This window comes from Phocoena phocoena, chromosome 1 (genome assembly GCF_963924675.1).
Source record: "Phocoena phocoena chromosome 1, mPhoPho1.1, whole genome shotgun sequence".
Taxonomy (NCBI): Eukaryota; Metazoa; Chordata; class Mammalia; order Artiodactyla; family Phocoenidae; genus Phocoena; species Phocoena phocoena.
This window is the reverse complement of record NC_089219.1, coordinates 65,022,662-65,044,924: the sequence shown is the minus strand read 5'-3', so window position 1 is coordinate 65,044,924 and position 22,263 is coordinate 65,022,662. Positions and strand designations below refer to the sequence as shown.

The 22,263-nt window shown below is 39.6% G+C and overlaps 1 protein-coding gene across 1 annotated transcript in view; it reads left to right on the top strand.

The window, feature by feature from the left end:
- Positions 1 to 16,529, top strand: part of ERICH3 (glutamate rich 3) — a 91,114-nt gene extending 74,585 nt beyond the window's left edge. Inside the window, 4 exon segments of the mRNA XM_065886272.1 lie at positions 4,770 to 4,798; positions 12,846 to 12,859; positions 14,286 to 16,264; positions 16,267 to 16,529. Of these exon segments, the coding sequence (XP_065742344.1) occupies positions 4,770 to 4,798; positions 12,846 to 12,859; positions 14,286 to 16,264; positions 16,267 to 16,529 (2,285 nt within the window).
- The last annotated feature ends 5,734 nt before the right edge of the window (positions 16,530 to 22,263 follow it).

Here is a 22,263-nt window from a genome sequence, read left to right as displayed (position 1 = left end):
AGACTGGAGGAAATGAGGCCAGAGGGAAAAACTTATACGCCATTGGGAGGAGTTTATTCTGAGGTAGGAAGCCATTGGAAAAATTAGTGCATACAAATGACATGAGCTGAAAGTTTTGAAAAGATTCTTGCTACTGTGTGGAGGATAGAATTTAGCTTTCTGAGTATGTTATCTTCGAACAGCTGTGGTCTTGAGTTGTGATTAATCCTGGATCTTTGTAAGCAATGTTTCAATGACAAAGGTAACACAGGAACATCTCTACTGTATAGGTAGATGATGTAAGTCATGAATTTTGTCATAGTGAGTTGTTGGGAAGATAATTGATTGGCTACACAAAGAATGATCAAAGAACACGCAAAGTTTTCAAGGTGACTGGGAACTTGGAATAAACCTGCATATATATTTACTCAGCTTTTATTGCCTTCTTATGTTCTTAAAATTCAAATGAAAAGTTCTTGGCAAAACGTTCTTCTCATATAGAATTGCTCAAGATACTTAGCATTTTTTAAAAAAACATATTTATTGGTGTATAATTGCTTTACAATGGTGTGTTAGTTTCTGCTGTATAACAAATTGAATCAGCTATACATATACATATATCCCCATATCTCCTCCCTCTTGTGTCTCCCTCCCACCCCTCTAGGTGGACACAAAGCACTGAGGTGATCTCCCTGTGCTCTGCAGCTGCTTCCCACTAACAATATGTTTTACCTTTAGTAGTGTATATATGTTCACGTTACTCTCTCACTTCCTGCCAGCTTACCCTTCCCCCTCCCCATGTCCTGAAGTCCATTCTCTATGTCGGTGTCTTTATTCCTGTCCTGCCCCTAGGTTCTTCAGAACCATTTATTTTTTTTTAGATTCCATATATATGTGTTAGCATATGGTATTGGTTTTTCTCTTTCTGACTTACTTCACTCTGTATGACAGTCTCTTGCTCCATCCACCTCACTACAAGCAAATCAATTTGGTTTCTTTTTACAGCTGAGTAATATTCCATTGTATATATGTGCCACATCTTCTTTATCCATTCATCTATCGATGGACACTTAGATTGCTTCCATGTCCTGGCTATTGTAAATAGAGCTCCAATGAACATTGTGATACATGATTCTTTTTGAATTATGGTTTTCTCAGGGTATATGCCCAGTAGTGGGATTGCTCGGTTGTATGGTAGTTCAATTTTTAGTTTTTGAGGAACCTCCATACTGTTCTCCATACTGGCTCTATCAAGTTACATTCCCACCAACAGTGCAAGAGGGTTCCCTTTCTCCACACTCTCTCCAGCATTTACTGTTTGTACATTTTTTGATGATGGCCATTCTGACCAGTGTGAGGTGATACCTCATTGTAGTTTTGATTTGCATTTCTCTAATGATTAGTGATGTTGAGCATCCTTTCATGTGTTTGTTGGCAATCTCTATATCTTTGGAAAAATGTCTATTTAAGTCTTCTGCCCATTCTTGGATTGTGTTGTTTGATTTTTTGATATTGAGCTGCATGAGCTGCTTGTATATTTTAGAGATTAATCCTTTGTCAGTTGCTTCGTTTGCAAATATTTTCTCCCATTCTGAGGGTTGTCTGTTTGTCTTGTTTATGGTTTCCTTTGCTGTGCAAAAGCTTTTAAGTTTCATTAGGTCCCATTTGTTTATTTTTGTTTTTATTTCCATTTCTCTCAGAGGTGGGTCAAAAATGATCTTGCTATGATTTATGTCATGGAGTGTTCTGCCTATGTTTTCCTCTAAGAGCTTTATAGTGTCTGGCCTTACATTTAAGTCTTTAATCTGTTTTGAGTTTATTTTTGTGTATGGTGTTTGTTAGGGGGTGTTCTAATTTCATTCTTTTACATGTAGCTGTCCAGTTTAACCAGCACCACTTATTGAACTGGCTGTCTTTTCTGCATTGTTTATTATTGCCTCCTTTATCAAAGATAAGGTGACCATATGTGCGTGGGTGTGGCTCTGGGCTTTCTATCCTGTTCCAGTGATCTATATTTCTGTTTTTGTGCCAGTACCATACTGTCTTGATTACTGTAGCTTTGTAGTATAGTCTGGAGTTTGACAGCCTGATTCCTCCAGCTCCATTTTTCTTTCTCAAGATTGCTTTGGCTATTCAGGGTCTTTTGTGTTTCCATGCAAATTGTGAAATTTTTTGTTCTAGTTCTGTGAAGAATGCCATTGGTAGTTTGATAGGCATTGCATTGAATCTGTAGATTGCTTTGGGTAGTATAGTCATTTTCACAATGTTGATTCTTCCAATCCAAGAACATGGAATATCTCTGCATCTGTTTGTATCATCTTTAATTTCTTTCATCATTGTCTTATAGTTTTCTCCATACAGGTCTTTTGTCTCCTTAGGTAGGTTTATTCCTAGACATTTTATTCTTTTTGTTGCAGTGGTAAATGGGACTGTTTCCTTAATTTCTCTTTCAGATTTTTCATCATTAGTGTAGAGGAATGCATGAGAGTTCTGTGCATTAATTTTATAACCTGCTACTTTACCAAATTCATTGATTAGCTCTAGTAGTTTTCTGGTAGCATCTTTAGGATTCTCTATGTATAGTATCATGTCATCTGCAAACAGTGACAGCTTTACTTCTTCTTTTCTGATTTGGATTCCTTTTATTTCTTTTTCTTCTCTGATTGCTGTGGCTAAAACTTCCAAAACTATGTTGAATAATAGTGGTGAGAATGGACAGCCTTTTCTGGTTCCTGATCTTAGTAGACATGGTTTCAGTCTACCTGATCTTAGTAGACATGGTTTCATCTTAGTAGACCATTGAGAATGATGTTGGCTGTGGGTTTGTCATAAATGACCTTTATTATGTTGAGGTAAGTTCCCTCTATGCCTACTTTCTGCAGGGTTTTTATCATAAATGGGTGTTGAATTTTGTCAAAAGCTTTCCCTGCATCTATTGAGATGATTATATGTTTTTTCTCCTTCAATTTGTTAATATGGTGTATCACATTGATTGATTTGTGTATATTGAAGCATCTTTGCATTCCTGGGATAAACCCCACTGGATCATGGTGTATGATCCTTTTAATGTGCTGTTGGATTCTGTTTGCTAGTATTTTGTTGAGGATTTTTGCCTCTATGTTCATCAGTGATATTGGCCTGTAGTTTTCTTTTTTTGTGACATCTTGATCTGGTTTTGGTATCAGGGTGATGGTGGGCTCATAGAATGAGTTTGGGAGTGTTCCTCCCTCTGCTATATTTTGGAAGAGTTTGAGAAGGATAGGTGTTAGCTCTTCTCTAAATTTTTGATAGAATTTGCCTGTGAAGCCATCTGGTCCTGGATTTTTGTTTGTTGGAAGATTTTAAATCACAGTTTCAATTTCAGTGCTTGTGATTGGTCTGTTTATATTTTCTATTCCTTCCTGGTTCAGTCTTGGAAGGTTGTGCTTTTCTAAGAATTTGTCCATTTCTTCCAGGTTGTCCATTTTATTGGCATATATTTGCTTGTAGAAATCTCTCATGATCCGTTGTATTTCTGCAGTGTAACTTGTTACTTCTCCTTGTTCATTTCTAATTCTAATGATTTGAATCTTCTCCCTTTTTGTCTTGATGAGTCCAGCTAATGGTTTATCAATTTTTTTTTATCTTCTCAAGAACCAGCTGTTAGTTTTATTGATCTTTGCTATTGTTTCCTTTACTCCTTTTTCATTTATTGCTGATCTCATCTTTATGATTTCTTTCCTTCTGTTAACTTTGGGGTTTTTTTGTTCTTCTTTCTCTAATTGCTCTAGGTGTAAGGTTAGTTTGTTTATTTGAGATGTTTTTTGTTTCTTAAGGTAGGATTGTATTGGTATAAACTTCCTTCTTAGAACTGCTTTTGCTGCATCCCATAGGTTTTGGGTCATCGTGTTTTCATTGTCATTTGTTTCTAGGTATTTTTTGATTTCCTCTTTGATTTATTCAGTGATCTGTTGATTACTAAGTAGTGTGTTGTTTAGCTTCCATGTGTTTGTATTTCTTACAGATTATTTCCTGTAATTGATATCTAGTCTCATAGCGTTGTGGTCGGGAAAGATACTTGAAACAATTTAAATATTCTTAAATTTACCAAGGCTTGATTTGTGACCCAAGATATGGTCTATCCTGGAGAATGTTCCATGAGCATTTGAGAAGAAAGTGTATCCTGTTGTTTTTGGATGGAATGTCCTATAAATATCAATTAAGGCCATCTTGTTTAATGTATCATTTAAAGCTTGTGTTTCCTTATTTATTTTCATTTTGGATGATCTGTCCTTGGTGAAAGTGGGGTGTTAAAGTCCCATACTATGATTGGGTTACTGTCAGTTTCCCCTTTTATGGCTGTTAGCATTTGCCTTATGTATTGAGGTACTCCTATGTTGGGTGCATAAATATTTACAATTGTTATATCTTCTTCTTGGATTGATCCCTTGATCATTCTGTAGTGTCCTTCTTTGTCTCTTGAAATAGTCTTTATTTTAAAGTCTGTTCTGTCTGGTATGAGAATTGCTACTTCAGCTTTCTTTTGATTTCCATTTGCATGGAATATCTTTTTCCATCCCCTCACTTTCAGTCTGTATGGGTCCCTAGGTCTGAAGTGGGTCTCCTGTAGACAGCCTATATATGGGCCTTGTTTTTGTGTCCATTCAGCCAGTGTATGTCTTTTGGTTAGAGCATTTAGTCCATTTACATTTAAGGTAATTATCGATATGTTTTTTCCTATTACCATTTTCTTAATTGTTTTGGGTTTGTCATTGTAAGTCTTTTCCTTCTCTTGTGTTTCCTGCCTAGAGAAGTTCCTTTCGCATTTGTTGTAGAGCTGGTTTGGTGGTTCTGAATTCTCTTACCTTTTGCTTATCTGTAAAGGTGCTCATTTCTCCATCGAATCTGAATGAGATCCTTGCTGGGTAATCTTGGTTGTCCGTTTTTCCTTTTCATCACTTTAAATATGTCCTGCCACTCCCTTTTGGCTTGCAGAGTTTCTGCCAAAAGATGGTTATGGGGATTCCTTTATATGTTAATTGTTGCTTTTCCCTTGCTGCTTTTAATATTTTTTCTTTGTATTTAATTTTTGATAGTTTGATTAATATGTGTCTTAGTGTGTTTGTCCTTGGATTTATCCTGTATGGGACTCTCTGCGCTTCCTGGAATTGATTGACTATTTCCTTACCCATATTAGAGAAGTTGTGAACTATAATCTCTTCAAATATTTTTTCAATCGCTTTTTTTTTTCTCTTCTTCTGGGACCCCTATAATTCAAATGTAGGTGCATTTAATGTTGTCCCAAAGGTCTCTGAGATTGTCCTCAATTCTTTTCATTCTTTTTTCTTTATTGTGCTGTGCGGTAGTTATTTCCACTATTTTATCTTCCATGTCACTTATCCGTTCTTCTGCCTCAGTTATTCTTCTTAGCATGTTTTAAGATGGGAACAATTTGTGTAGTTTCAAAGCAAGCAGAGGAGAGGGAATGAGTTTGGAAAGCTTGCCTACTAATATTGCAAACCATATCCTTGCTACCACTTTTCAATAACTAAATTATCAAATTTAGAAAGAATTGGTGGAAATTGAGAACTGTCAGCAATAGTACAGGGACGTAAGGCCTCTCATCATTATAGGTGAAATTGTTAATTGATACCTCCTTTTTTGAAGTACAAAGAGAAACATATATCAAAACTTCTAAAAATTATCTTTGACCCAGCAATTCCAGTTCCAACAGTTTATCCTAAGGCAATAGTCAGAAATAATAAAATAATTATAAGTAGTATTTTAAGTAGCTTTTTAATCACAAAAATGGAAATAATTGAATATTTAACACTAGGCAGTTGGTTAGCCAAATTTTAGTAAAACCTTATTAGAATATTCTGTGCAGTTATTGAAGAATAGTTCTTATTTAATGATATGTGGATATAGTCACAATATATTGCTAAATGAATAAAATGGGATACAAAATGTCATCTAAATAAGAGTAAAAGGTACTGAGAAATCTGCCAAAATGTTAACTAGTATTTGTTTCTGAGTGGTGAAACTAGGATATTTTTGTTTTCCTCTCTGTACTTTTTATTGTTTCAAGCTTTAAGTAGTGAATATGTACTATTTTCATATTTTGGGGAAGTACAATGTTTATATTATTTTAAAATATGTTTGTTTTCATAATAAAAAAAGCTCACATTGGAATGCAATAATATTGTGGTATTTTAAAAACATCTTGAAATATCCTATATCATTTGAATGGAAAAAGTATTTTTCTGTGAAATTCTCTGTTTGAGCCTCTTCCATTTTGCTACAGATGCTGTGGGAACTGACAACTCTCTTTACTTTTAATGGTCATCTTTATAGCAAGGTGAAGGAGCAGAGCCTTGAGGGATGAAGGGCTAAATAGATAGAGGAAACAGGGTGATGTGTCACATTGCTGGCATGGGAGTCTCAGCATGCATAGTCCTCCTTTACTGTAGGTGGAAAACAGTCAAAGTCAGACACTGGCCAAGGTCTTGCTTTTAAGTTTCAGTTTCAGAAGAACATCTGAGAAAAAAATGACCAGGTGGGGTCTTTTCTGATCTCACACCTAATAAATCCTTAATGCTCAGGCCAGTGTCCCATTCTTGCTGAATCTGAAGCAGGCAGCACCTAACTGTCCAGGCTCTCATCGACTTCCAAAGCCTAACCCTCCAGGGGCAAGCCAGCTGACATGGGCAAGTGGTGATTACAGTCCTGAGACAGAAGGATTACATGCTTCAGGCAATTCTGAGTGAGTTGTAATTTTCAGATTATGCTAGTATTGTTTGGCTTCTTAGAATAGTCTTTTGGTTCAATAGCTGCTAATTGTTTATTATTATTTTTGTAAACCATATTGAAAAAATTTTCAATTGATGTATAATTGACATACAGCATTATATTAATTTCAGGTGTACAACATACTGATTCAATATTTGTAAAATAAACCATATTTCTTTTTAGCCTGTGGACTACTTGGGGGAGAAACCTAGATGTCCTGTTGGCTCTGATGAAACAAAGCTTCAGTAATTGATACCAAATCAGGCTTCCTCCCACTCTCCTGCCTACCATCCTTGGGATTTCTATTGCTTAGTCAGCAAAGCAGATTTATACACAAAGACCTAAAACACTATTTAAACTCTCTAGTTATACAGTGCTGTGGGTAAGATGATATTTAACTTATAGGTACTGTGTTATAAAGTTACTAAACTAAAGGTTGACTTGGTTTTAAAAAATCCAACTATAACCTAAGTTTCATGAGTTGATATCATCTTTAAATTACTGTAAAAGACATTTTTTATTTGGTGTATTGGATGAATGAGGAAAACTGACGTTCAAAAATTTTTTTAAAGAGAATACATTGGAACTATGTGATGCACCTCTTTTCATTTCCATGTTTGTTCTCTTAAGATTACTATGGTTAAGTCATTCCATTTTTTCTCCAAAAGCCACATGAGGCAGATATTTCACTATTTGTTTCCAAACACAGCGGGATCAGTAAGTAACTAACTGCTCCTTAGCAATCCACCTTAAACTGAGCAAGGGACCACATTCTAGTTGTGTTTTTTCTTGAAGTACAGTCTTTGGACCAAATTGCTCAGAATATCTGAGAGGAAAGAAAGCAAGAAAGGAAGAGAGAAGGTAGGTAGAGAAGGAAAGGGAGAGATAGAGAGTGAGGGAGGGAGGGAGGGGGAAAAGGGTATTTTGGAGAAACTGTGCTCTTATCTAGGAGGGCAAATCTAGGTCTAGTGTTATTTGAGTGAACTTTTGTTAACCAGGAGGTGGCATAATGAAAGATGTCAGGGATTTAGAGACACAGGTCATCAGATGATAGGCAAGGGATATAGACAAGGATGTGTCAGACACTAAAGACAAAGTTAATGGATATTAAAGTGTTGTCGAGAATTATCAGGTTGGGCGATAATACTTATAATAGACATGCTCATCATTTTATCATCTATTATTATTTATTAGGTGCTCAGGCACTTGCTAATAAGTGAAATATAAGCATGTTCTACAGGTATTATTTCATTTAATCCTCCCAATATAACCACTGAGTAGATATCTCTTTTTGACAGATGGGTAAACTGAGGCTTAGGCTTAGGCCAAAGAACTTACCCAAGCTGACACAGTTAGTATGGGACTTGAACTTCTTAGGTCTTTGTGTTCCTAAGGTTCAGTGCCAGTAATCAGCAGCAGATAACAGGAATCTCTACAACAGCTTTTACTGTCAAATTTATAAGAATCATGCAATAGCTTTTTTGCTCTGGTCACATGGAGTGAGTATTGGGGTCAAATCACTAAAATCTACTAATGGATGAAACGCTTATAGTATAGTCAGTTCTGGTAGTTTTAGAAATCTAATAGAACAGTGATGATTGGGATTATAAAAGCCATAACATGTTTCTAAAAAGCAAAAGGCAACTATAACTCCTTTGCAGTCATCTCATTGCATGTGTATTTGACAAATCCATCACTGCTTCTGGCTATTGCCTTGTTTTTTTTTAATGCAAGTATTTCTTTACATGGATTTCTTTACCTCATGATCTTCTATTGTGTTTTCTTTTTGAAATCATAGCTTGAACTCTGTTTAATCTTAATAAATATTAAAAAGAGTCATATTTTAATGCTTTTAAATTAATCCGACTTGCTGCTGTTCCACTTACAATGTTCCCATGACCTGTTTTAAACACCTTTTGATATTTTATATGGTCTCCAATCAGTTGGACAGGTAGTAGCTGAAGATGTGGGTCCTGGCTGCCACTGCCACTATGACTCTGAGTCTGGTGTTAGCAGTGCAGACGGAGGAGAGAAGCACTCAAGGAAGGTGGAGATTGACACAGGTGCAGGTAAGGGCACATCATTACCTAGGAAAGACCTTCAGAAATCCTCTGCAAAAGACAGTGCTGTTTCCATCTTTCATCTTCCTATCCTTGTTTCCTCCTTCTACCACCTTTATTTTCTTTTCAACTAGTGAATATGATGGCAGGAGGTGGAGGCATTAAGGGGAGCTTTGGAGCTGACCGCAGATATGAAAGTTATCATTCTTTTTTGAATACAGTGGTGCTTAGAATTTTTTAAAAAAGGACTTCAGATAATGAAAAATACTGGTAGGGATTTTCAGACCAGTCTTATTTCTTAGCCTGCCTCCCAGTTAGCTGACCAGGTAGGTGGATATACCTAACTGACCCACTGGAGACATGAAGAGCCCAGGCACATTTCATGAGGATTTACTTGAACTCCTTATTTTTTAAAATTCAGGAAGTATTCATTGCCATCAGCAAACGACCTGGCTCTTGGTGATGAGTATTCCAGCTGCAAGAGTGCACATTAGAGTGACTCAACAGACCATGACTCATACATATCTGGTCAAACAGCCCGTGTCCTTGAAATCAGGTTTCCCTATATTTAGTGGATGAATTTTTAAAAACACCCTGATTTGAATACACGTATGTGTGTGTGGCAGTTGGCAGGGGGAGGGTGATTCATTTTATTCCTCATATGGTCACAGTACCCCCACCCCCAATTTTTAATAACAGGCATCAAGTGCTGGGAGGTATATGAGATTTCACTCTATTATCAAGTAAATAAGTTAGCCAGCCACAGTTACATCAGAAGACACAAAACTCCTCGGTCAGAGAAAAAGGACTTTATTACTCACAATAAATAGAAGCAGCCAGATGATTTGCACTTGCGCTGGTTCCCTGAGCTCCCGTTCCCCCGGAGCCATGTGGAGAGGACCAGGTGACACTTGAACTTGGAGTGGGCTGAGTTGCAGAAGGACACTGAGCTTTGAGAATCCAAATCTTTCGTAGTGGGCGTTCAACCAGAGGAGTTCTAGTGTACCTCCCCAAACTTCTGCAAGGCAGGTAGAGTAGTTGTTGTCTATTAAATCCCATTCAAACAAGAAAATATCATACGTTGTACGCAGTGGGAGGGGAGTGTGTAAGGAAGGTTTGTTAGGGCTTCCTGTGTGCCAGGCGCTGTGCTAAGCATTTCATGGTTTACTCTCACAAGGATTCTCTGAGTCAAGTGTTGCTATTCCCGTTATATGGATAAGAGAATGAAGGCTTAGAGAAGTGTTATTTCCCAAGTTCGTACAACTACGTGGCAGAGCTGGCATTCTCACCCAGGTCTGCCTGACTGCCAAGTACACACTCAGCCACTAAATCAGATTTCCCTTGTTTGTGAACATTGCTCACTTTCTTATATTCGTTATATGTTTCCCCCCAAAAGCCCATGAGGTTGCTATCAAGAACACGTCATATTTTTGTACTGATATTTCTTAGAAGGGCTTCAATCACTCTTTCTCCCTTGCTTCAGAAATGTCATGTCTGACTCCCCTGTGTGTGTGTGTGTGTGTGCGTGTGCGTGTGTGTGTGTGCATGTAATAGCTCAGCTGGATGCCATTAGCATTTTCTCTCCTAGAATTTAGGCATAGTATATTATTACATGGTGGCTAGGCAATTTTATTACCCTGTATTTCTGAATGTTCTTTAATTCCATAAATTTAGAGGTCAGCTTAGCAAAACAGGACTTTCTTTAAATATTTTTCATAACTGACTTTTTTTTTAGACATCTTTATTGGAGTATAATTGCTGTACAATGGTGTGTTAGTTTCTGCTGTATAACAAAGTGAATCAGCTATACGTATACATATATCCCCATATCCCCTCCCTCTTGTGTCTCCCTCACACCCTCCCCATCCCACCCCTCTAGGTGACACAAAGCACCGAGCTGATCTCCCTGTGCTATGCCGCTACTTCCCACTAGCTATCTATTTTACATTTGGTAGTGTATATATGTCAATGCCACTTTCTCACTTCATCCCAGCTTACCCTTCCCCCTCCCCGTGTCCTCAAGTCCATTCTCTACGACTGCGTCTTTATTCCTGTCCTGCTCCTAGGTTCTTCAGAACCATTTTTTAAAATTATTTTTTAGATTCCATATATATGTGTTAGCATATGATATTTGTTTTTCTCTTTCTGACTTACTTCACTCTGTATGACAGACTCTAGGTCCGTCCACCTCACTACAAATAATTTCGTTTCTTTTTATGGCTAATATTCCATTGTATATATGTGCCACATCTTCTTTATGCATTCATCTGTTGATGGACACTTAGGTTGCTTCCATGTACTGGCTATTGTAAATAGAGCTCCAATGAAATTTGTGGTACATGACTCTTTTTGAATTATGGTTTTCTCAGGTTATATGCCCAGTAGTGGAATTGCTCGGTTGTATGGTAGTTCAATTTTTAGTTTTTTGAGGAACCTCCATACTGGCTGTATCAAGTTACATTACCACCAACAGTGCAAGAGTGTTTCCTTTTCTCCACACTCTCTCCAGCATTTACTGTTTGTAGATATTTTGATGATGGCCATTCTAACTGGTGTGAGGTGATACCTCATTGTAGTTTTGATTTGCATTTCTCTAATGATTAGTGATGTTGAGCTTTCATTCATGTGTTTGTTGGTGATCTGTATATCTTCTTTGGAGAAATCTCTATTTAGGTCTTCTGCCCATTTTTGGACTGGGTTGTTTGTTTTTGTGATATTGAGCTCCATGAGCTGCTTGTAAATTTCGGAGATTAATACTTTGTCAGTTGCTTCGTTTGCAAATATTTTCTCTCATTCTGAGGGTTGTATTTTCATCTTGTTTATGGTTTCCTTTGCTGTGCAAAAGCTTTTAAGTTTCATTAGGTCCCATTTGTTTATTTTTGTTTTTATTTCCATTTCTCTAGGAGGTGGGTCAAAAAGGATCTTGCTGTGATTTATGTCATAGAGTGTTCTTCCTATGTTTTCCTCTAAGAGTTTTATACTGTCTGGCCTTACATTTAGGTCTTTAATCCATTTTGAGTTTATTTTTGTGTATGGTGTTAGGGAGTGTTCTAATTTCATTCATTTACATGTAGCTGTCCAGTTTTCCCAGCACCACTTATTGAAGAGGCTATCTTTTCTCCATTGTATATTCTTGCCTTCTTTATCAAAGATAAGGTGACCATATGTGCACGGGTTTATCTCTGGGCTTTCTATCTTGTTGCATTTATCTATCTTTCTGTTTTTGTGCCAGTACCATACTGTCTTAATTACTGTAGCTTTTTTTTTTTTTGCGTTACGTGGGCCTCTCACTGTTGTGGCCCCTCCCGTTGCGGAGCACAGGCTCCGGACGCGCAGGCTCAGCGGCCATGGCTCACGGGCCCAGCCGCTCCACGGCATGTGGGATCCTCCCGGACCGGGGCACGAACTGCGTCCCCTGCATCGGCAGGCAGACTCTCAACCACTGTGCCACCAGGGAAGCCCGATTACTGTAGCTTTGTAGTATAGTCTGAAGTCAGGGAGCCTGATTCCTCTGACAACTTTTTAATATACTTTCATGCAGGAATTTGAATAACAACACATATACTACTAAAGGGACTTGATACATTGTTGTTCCAAATGATGGTTTTCATTTGTTTTGAATCCAGTAATAATCTGTAACAAAATAAAACAAACTGTATTCTTTCAAGTGAATTGGCTCCATGTTCTCTGAGTGAGCATTTGGTTCTATATTTAGTAAATAACTGCTGTGGTATGCTGAGGACCCCCTATAAAACTCAACACCGTCCCTGCTGATAGACTTGAAGTTTCTATGTTATTCATTTGAATAAAGTTACCTTCCAAATACATTTTATTATTATTATTTTTTTTTTTTGGCGGAACGCGGGCCTCTCGCTGTTGTGGCCTCTCCCTTTGCGGAGCACAGGCTCCGGACGCGCAGGCTCAGCGGCCATGGCTCATGGGCCCAGCCGCTCCGCAGCATGTGAGATCTTCCTGGACTGGGGCACGAACCCATGTCCTCTGCATCAGCAGGTGGACTTTCAACCACTGTACCACCAGGGAAGCCCCCAAATGCATTTTTAAGGGAAATGTAATATGTGCTGTTATTGTCTTACTTCAAAATGTTTTATTTTAATAGCTGGCAAGAGGCCAAGGGAAAGCAAAAAGGACAGCCAGGTGTGGTGTCTGGAGAGGAACTGGAGTTATAAGACATTCCCAGATGGGGTATCAGAATAGGGACGAAGTGAGTAAGATTAGGGCTTTAGGTTTCTGGGAGATTGTTGGTGATGGGGTGGGGGTGAGATGGCTAGACAAAAGGGCAAGCAAGAGAAAAAAATGTGAGGAAGACACACTTGCCTACTTTATAAATTTATATAATTTGGAGATTGACACCCTGGTTTTATAACTTATTTTATAGCACCTAGTCCAGTGTGTTTTACAAATGAAAAAAATTAGATTGATAGAAAACATTGAGGTGACCATTTTAGAAGCTATCTCCCTAAGTATTATTCTGCAACTGGAAAATTTAAATGCTTTTGGTATTTGGCCTGAAATGCCTTTATTTATTTTGCATGGATCATTGCAACAGAAATACATGTATTTGCTAAATAATAAGAAATCTTTTTGAAGCCTTCTAAGAAACATATTGAACTTGTATTTATTGAAGTATGAAAACTAGAACACCCAGATTTGCAGGAAATTATGGATGAGAACTTATGAAATACTTCAAGTAGGTTATTTATATTGAAAATTGTCCCAGACTAAAAAGTCCTGTCTTGCTCTGTGATCCTGTTTTGCCAAAGGCAAATCAGTTTCTGAATGTAGATGGGAAGTATTCTGACCTATAATACAAATTCGTGTCTTTAGTAAAAAGTCTTACCTTGAACTACAAAGTTATTTGATGACTATATCTAGATATAGTAGCTTTAATGGGAGTAATGTGTGGGGTAATGAATGATCAGCTCACATTGTATTATGATTCTGTTGCTAAATGCCCATATGAGTACAAGAAACATAAGCTAACAGGCATATTATGGTGCTATAGAGAACAATGATTCTTAAAATTAAGTCCTCACTATTTTCCTTGTTGCATAATTTTTTCTGCAAGTCATAATATTTCAAAGGAAAGTGGGATGTGTGTGTGTGTGTGTGTGTGTGTGTGTGTGACAGAGAGAGAGAAAGAGAGAGATTTTATTATTTTAAGACATGGACTTTTTGTTTGTTTTCAACATTTCTGATGTTCAATTTTCCTTTAATACCAATGTGCCCATTAAATTTGATACCATTTCTTTTCATCACGAAAAGCCATTGTTAAATCATGGTACATGTTATAGTCAATGGCATCCTAGAACCAAGAAAATGTTGTATAGATAATATAAGTAGCCCCTTGATATTATATATAAATATCTCTTATATATCTAAGATTTTTTGTAATATTTTCTCCCTGCACTTTGATTAAAGTAACCTTGATTTCTAACCTTATTTTATAGCACTGAATAGGAATTTAGCGGTGGAGGAAAGGGCAGCACTCAGCTCAAACAAGGAATCCAAGCAAGTTGCATCAGAAGAGCATACACTGGAGAAGAAAGAAGCAGTGGAGGAAGATGAAGGTCCCCAACACAGGGATGCTGACACAGAAGAAAAAGGGGATGCAGCACCGTGGGGAAAAGCAGGGGTTAATGAGGTTCCCTTGGGGCAGTGGAAGCCAACAGTAGAGCAGCCGGCATTAGTAGGACAGTTTACAGAGGAAAGAACGATCCCTCAGGGTGTAGTAAGTGGGGCGGAGGCAGAAGCAGAAGGGGATAGAAGGCAACAAAAGGAGGGGCTAGACCCCAGAGGACGAGAAGCAGCAAGAGATTCTGGAGGTCTGAATGAAGGGGAGGCTTCTGAGGAGCAGGCCTTGAAGCAAACGGTGCTGGAGACGGAGACGGCAGCCTCTGACCGGGAGCAGGGTGAGGAGAAGGCGGTGCTTACAAGCCAGGCAGCGGCCCTGAGAGAGGCAGCGAGGCCGGAGAAGGGAGAGTCTGAGGGAGCGGCTGTGAGCGAGGCCGGGTCTGCAAAGCCAGGTGTGGAGGACAGTGAGGGGGAAGCATCCACAGACCTAGAGGACGTGGGACCCGGAGGAGCTACACCCGAGAAAGAGGAGGGTGTAGAGGAGGCCATCCTGCGGAGAGAGGTGCCAGCCAAGGAGAGGGGGGCAGTGCTGGGAAGGGAAACGCCCTTGAGCTCCTGGACTTCTGTGAAGGCCCAGGCAACTTGGACGGGGGTTTTGGAGGACAGCCTTGAAGAACTTCATAAGGGCCCTGTGGAAAGGGAGGAGGTTGAGATAGAGTCAGAGTCTAAGAAGGAAGATGAGAGGAAAGAAATGTCACCTGAGGAGTCAGGTGCAGCGTGCGAGAGAAGGAAATCTGAGAGGCCAAAGACACCTCTTGGGGAAACCAAATCTGAGAGGGAAGCGGTGGCAAGGACAAAGGCGCTTCAGGATGAAGACACTTTAGAAGACGAGCAAAAGTTGAAAGAGGATGAGGGGGAACCCATGAAGGAAGTAAGACCCAAGGAAGAGACACAAGCCCCCCAAAATGACATGGGGCATGGTGCTGAGGTTGAAGCAGCCGTGCGGGCGTCTGAACTGACTGAAGACGCAGGGCCGCGAGGAGAGGATTCACTGACCATGTCTGAAGCATCCCCTGGATTTGAAAAGTCCCTGGAAAACATAACAGTTTGGGGGAAAGAAGGAGGAGAAAGACCGAGAGAAGCTGGAGACACAGGGCGCAGAGGCAGAGCAGGGCTGCGCCTCGGGGAGAACGTGGGCCCCGCAGAGCAGGACGAGGGCGCGAGCCCTGCAGAAGGGGGGATGTCAGGAGGCCCTGAAAGCGAGCTCTCAGGGCGGGCACAGACACCCGGGCCTGCCGGCGATGCCCGGGAGTGTGCAGCCAAACATCAAGACAGCCTGATGGGCTGGGAGGGGAGGGATAAAGAAGGGCCTTTACAGGGGCCACAGGGAGCGGCTGTCCCAGCCAGGATCCAAGAAGGTGTTCCCGAGGGAGAATCCACCATGGCAGGAAAGTTGAGTGAAGAAGTGATGGGTGAGGACCCAGAGGAGGTGGCTTTTGAAGAGCCCACTCGGGGGGTAGGGCTGATGAAGAACAGGGACACGGAGGGGGACAGGGGCTCGCGGGGCGTGGTTGTAGCTGGGGAAGGTCGCCACCAAGGAGGAGGAGGGACAGGACCAGCCGCAGAGCGGGAGGCGTTGGCAGTTTCGAAGACAGCTGGGGGGCAAACAGAAGCGCATGAAGCCTTCTCCTTCTCAGATGCGGCTGGGGAGGAAAGCTGGCACAGAGTGGATGAGACGCTCGGAGAAACGGCAGCTGCACACAAGGTGGCTGTAGAGGAAACAGCGCTGAGCGGGGAGGAGGCGACAATGACTTGGGAGACGGAGGCTGAGGTCGAGGCTGCAGGGCAACCTTCTGACCTGGAAGGTTGCCCACCGCCAGGGCCGGCTCGGGAGGGAGGGGAAGCTAAACCCACACAGGAGGTGGAGTCCGTGAGGAGTCCGGGGCAGCTGAAGAATTCAGAATGGGATTTTCCCAAGAGAGAGGGTCAGAGCCCAGGGGAGAGAGTGCACGGGACGCAGGAACACTCCCTGGAAAGCCCGATTGCACTGGGGCCCAAGAGAAGCGAGAGCATGCAGTGCACAGAGGAAGTGAAGACCCAGATGTTCCGCTGAACCCCAGGAAGGCCTAAGAGACTTCGCGGCTGATGGTGAGTTTAAGCCTGCCCTGTCTGCAGGATTAAATAGATCCCCCCTTTGGGTTGGCTCATCCCTTTCTCAGTGTCTGCACACACACCCCCTTCAACTCTGGGCTGCTGCGCCCCAAGCCCATCAGGACAGGGGGCTGGGTGAGACGGACAGGGTGGCCAAAGCCACACAGGAACCAGTTTCTGTTCCCTTCGCAGCTCTAAGTCACAGCCCCCGTCTCTGCAAGCACAGCTCTAGGAAGCAGTGAGATCCTCCTTGCCTCCATTACAGGGCCCCAGAGATGGGTGCAGAGGAGAGAGTGTGCCACAGGGACAGGTCACAGGAGGAAAGGCTTAAACTCTGTTCCAGAATTAATTTCCCTTTGTGATTGTCTGCCTTTAAATGGGCTCTGTGTCTCCATTCTGCACTTTTGTGCAGTTTAATATATATATATAGCATATATTAAAATATTTAAAATGTGTTAAAATATATGTATATATGTAAAATATTGAAGACTAAAGACCAAAATTATTTCCAACATTTCCTCATGTTCCTGCTATTTCCTTGATGCCCTCGTACCCTTAGTGCCTGGTTTCTACTGTCGTGAGTGATTATATTCATAGTCCTATCCTTTTTATTATTTTTCAGGATATTTTCAAGATGTCTTCTGGAAGACTTAGAGTGGAGGAGAAGGATCACCTGAGCATCTCACCAGGAATTTAGATTTTTTTTTTTTAAACATCTTTATTGACATAGAATTGCTTTACAATGGTGTGTTAGTTTCTGCTTTATAACAAAGTGAATCAGCTAACGAGGACTTTAGATTTTCTCTTTTTTTTTTTAAATCCCTGTGCTTGTCTGAGCAGTTCCCAGTCTGCCAATGCTGGTCTGTAGCACCTCGAGTACCTTGAGAAGAGCTGCTCAGATGCTCCCTAGGGTGCTGGTTCCTAATGGAGGAGGCTGATACCTAAGTCTATACAGTTAACATGTCTATATTCAAGTCAAATTGATAGTTTTCAAATGTTTGACTTTTACCAAAGATTACCTGAAAGTTCCAGTCCTGATGTCTGGGGTTTGTTTAAATTCCTTTTAATTTATAATCACACATTAGTCCCAGTTTCATACATGAGTGTTTTATTTACAATCTGTGGCTTTGCCTGTGAAAATGAGCTCTAAACGTCCTTCCCGGTATACTCAGTGCTAAAGATTGATCCAGACCTGTAAGTCCTTCCAGAAAAGGATTCCATGGCATGTCTATTCACTTACACTTAGAAATAATCATGCTTTCTATTTATGCCAGATGAGTAATTTTAAGTGTAAATCTTGTTTCAAATTGCCCTTTGTTTTTGCGTGTTTCTGTAGTCTTGCTTTAGAGGTAGACAGGTAAATGCTTGTGGCATTTCACTCCTGGGGGCCTTATTTATAGGGCCACTCAATTTAAATCAATGTAGTAAATAATTTAGCTACGTAAAATGAGTAACAACCACTATAGCAGGTAAACATTGCACATCAGTCCATACAGCAACATTCTAGACTCTAGATTCCGGTTGGTGTTACTCAACTTGGATTAAATTAGCATGCTGCTCACCTTCCCAAGTTCTGTTATTTCAAACCTGTGAACTAACCCTGCAGTGCATTGCAAATCCATGGTCACAACTTCTTCCTAAATTACCCCTGCCCCCATATCACTAGGAATAGTTGTGTATCAGTGTGCCCCTTGGGGATTTTGATTTCCTTGTGATATCTTTCTTTGTTCATATGCCAGTGCCCCAAAGGGCACATGTGTTTGGCCATCTTTTCATTATGTGAGGAGGTGAAAGAAAACGTCCTAAAGCAGTGATTCTCCAGTTATGCTACACATTAGACTTTCATGGGGCACTTTCATGAATGATTCAATCCCTGGCCCTACCCCAGAGGTTCAGATCGAATTAGTTTTAGATGGGTGTAGGCATCAGTTTTTTGTTTTTTAATTCTTCAGTTGGTTTTACTATGTAGGCAAAATTGAGTACTGCTGCCCTAATCATTATACAATCCATACTGGCTGCCCTGTGTCCCTAAGGACCAGGCATATTATCTTTATTTTTTTTTAATCTTTATAGATGTGTTTCATTTTAATAAAGGAGTCATTCAGTGATCAAAGGTATAATGGACCAGTGGTTCTCACAATGTGGTCCCTTGATCAGGATATCAGCATCACCCAGAACTGTTCCAAACACAAATTCCTGCCTTCATCTCATACCCATTAAATTGGAAACTCAGTGGGTGGGGCAGAACAATTGGTGTTCTAACAAGCCCTCTTGGTAATTCTCATGTACTCTCTAGTCTGAAAACTGCTGTCACAGACTATTGATTGTTTTGAGGATTGGTCTCAGTTGGAAAATGGATTGCAGAATCATTGTGTACTTTGTCTCTCTCTCTTTTACCATCTGTCTCTCTTCTCTCTTTTTCTTTTTTCTCTAAGCAATGGTACTCACTTATAAAAGTGATGACCTCAACTTTAAACTCATTTTTATTGGGCATGTAATGATATATATATATGAAGTCCTTCAGCCCCACCCCCTACTGGGGATGAGCACCACTCATGGCACATCATAGATCTCCATTGTCTTACATTTTATGAGTGGATTTCATCTACATTATATCCAATTTCATTTATTACTGAGCTGTATTACTGTGGCGTTCTACAGTATTTTTTCGCTGATCTCAACCTCATTGCTACAGAGCACTTTGAATACATAGCATCTTATGGGAAAGATTGTAAACTTATTAATTCCATTGAAGAATGAGTTTTGTACAATGTGCTAAATGGAAATTACATTGGATTATTTTTGTATTTAACACATTCCATCAAAACTTTCTGTAAAATTATACTACAGTCTGCATGTGGGTTTGACTGTGAAATTCAGTGTTGTGATATTTCGATGAAGTGAATTCTTTCTCTGCAAATACTATATTGATAAAATTATTTTATGTTTGACTGAACTGATTATTTATCTTAATTTCATTATTAAAAGCATAAATAAACCGTATGTTTACAGAGAAGACATGAATGGTCCTTTATAAATAAGACCAGACTTTTAAAATCTTCTTTGTTCTTTTCCTTACAAAATTTAAACTCCATAGCGTAGAGCAGAGAGAATTATTTTCATTGGGCTGTACTTTTTGAATATATGTGTTTATACTGACTGCATTCATATATGTCTTTTACATATATGGAATAATATCAGAGAGGAAAATTGTTATCATTATTTCATAGATAAGTAAATAGAAGCTCAGTTAAGTGACTTGTCTAAAATCATGGTCAATCTCATGTGTTCTCACTCCAAACTCTAACTTTTTTAATCACATACACTTCCTTCTAGGAAGAGGAATATTAAATAGGTACTAAGATGCTAAATGTGAATTTCTACATATTTTTGTTTACTTGTAGAAGTAAAAATCAAATCTTATGCATATGTGTTTTATCAATAAGAAAAGGGTTATAGTTCCAGTCATTATTGATCAAAGAATATGATAGATTATTTAAATAATTCAAGAGAGAAATAGACAACCAAAGTAAAGATAGACAGAATGAGGTTATTTGAATTTCTTGAGTTAAGCCTTTTCTAAGGCTTTGTAAAGTCTTGTGTTGTAAATTTAAATTATAGTTGAGTAGTTTAAAACTTCTAAGATCAATAATTTTGCCACAATGATTGCCATTGGAGATCATTGTTTGAGAAAAGAAAAGAAGGCTGTAAAAAGATTCATCTAGCATGTGAAGTATTCCAACAGCTTCAAGGACTGTGGCCCTTGAGAGGCCACTTCTGACCTTGGGTAATATTTTCTTCTAGTCTCCTATACCACCTGTGTCATTTGAAAGATATTCCCAGTTATCGTGGCCAGCAGCAAGAGGTACAAAGAACAGGGAATAAATACAGCTGGTATTGTTTAAAAGTTGCTCTCAAATTCACTCATTTTTCCCTCTTTATTATGTTTTCTCCTTCCCTCTAATATCATGCCCTGTGACAGGAAAACCATGCTCTTTAAAATAACAGAAAACATAAACTCTATGATAAAATGCTGGATGTTTGAGAATGCACATTCCCTTTGAAATTCCTATCAGAAGTCTCAGACTGTTTAATAATCTTTGCAAACTTATAATATTTTGGAGTGATGCAAACCCCGTTTTTTACTAGGGAAAATGAGGTACACAGAGATACCTGAAACAGATAAGCTGATACCAAAGAATATATAAGAACTAGCTCTCTGTCTCCTTTGTCAAATGTTTTCTGGTCCTATTAAATATCTGCTTATGATTAAAGGGCATAGAAAGGGCAAAATTATAGGAGAAATCTCACACTTGTTCAGGAGCTTGGTACGAATGTTACACAGAAACCCTCAAGCTGGTGTGGGTGTACCTCTGAGGGGAGATGAAGCTTTTCAAGGGATTCACTGCTAAGGCTACTTTGTAGACGTCAACCTCCATAAAATGGACCTGTCTGAGAGCTAGCCTGCAGTCAAGACTAATCTCCCTTTTGCCAATCTCCCATTCTCTCTTCATAATAGAGACCAACTCTTCATCCATTTACCAATTTTACTATGTTGTCTCTGGGATGACACCAATGACAAAGGAACAATTTGAAATATGGTGCGGATATTGAGAAAGGGAATGACCTTAATGGCTGGTTAATAAATCCTTCTGCAAGTCAAGGGGTTTTCAATTCTTTGTTTTCAAGAACATTAAATCAGGACCTAATTGACTTGTCAGCTGATAAGCTACTTAAATCATTTTTGGTATTTCATCAGTCCGTGATTTTTGCAGTACACACAGTCAAAACTACTCAATCCTGACATTTCAGGGCAAAAGCAGCCATAGACAATACTTAAACAAATGGGTGTGTAAACTTTATTTACAAAGAAAGGTGGACTGCCAAATTTTGCCCGAGAACTTTAATTTGCTAACCTGTGCTTTTGAAAAGCAATCAGCTTCTATAACCAAGGAGACTAATCCTCACCGTTTCATATGCCACAGACATTTCAGTTTTCAAAAATGTGCCTTAGTCATAAAAGTTCGGAAACAACTGGCACAAAGGAACTAATTGCCCTTTCACTCCTCGGTGGAGTAAGAATGATTTATTACAACTTTCCTCTTTTTTTAAGACTATTATTAAAAAGCTTCACTTTAGCCAGGTTTTCAATCTCTCCTTCCACACCGTCACCATCTTCTCCAGTCCATCTGTTAGAATGCAAGTGTGAGATGTTGTGAGGAAGGGAAAAGGAACTGTAGAGTTGTGACAATTACATTTCCTGTAACACAGGCTGACCTGTTGTGCAATAGAATGTCAGCTCCATGAGAGAAGAGACGTGGTCTGCTCTGGTCCATGTTCAGTTCCCTGTGTCAAGAGCAGTGGCTGGACATGGCACGCACTCAATAAATATCTGGTAAAAGGATGACAACTAAAATGCAGAGGTAATTCTGTTACACGTTCTGGAAGTTTTTAAGCCTAAATTTAATGGATGTTGATAGGATGCAGGGAGTATCTGAATTTGTGGACTGGAGAGAAAATGGTCATTATTTTCATAAAACATTAGAGGTAATAGGGACCCTGGAGATCAAAAGTTCCATGAGCACCTCTGTAGGTATCAGACTGAGAAAGCAGAGACCCAGCGGGTCTGAGGAATAGGCTACACACTGGTGAGGGACAAAACAGGATTGCAACTCCTATCTCTAGTCTAGAGCTTCTTTCACCTCACAGTGCT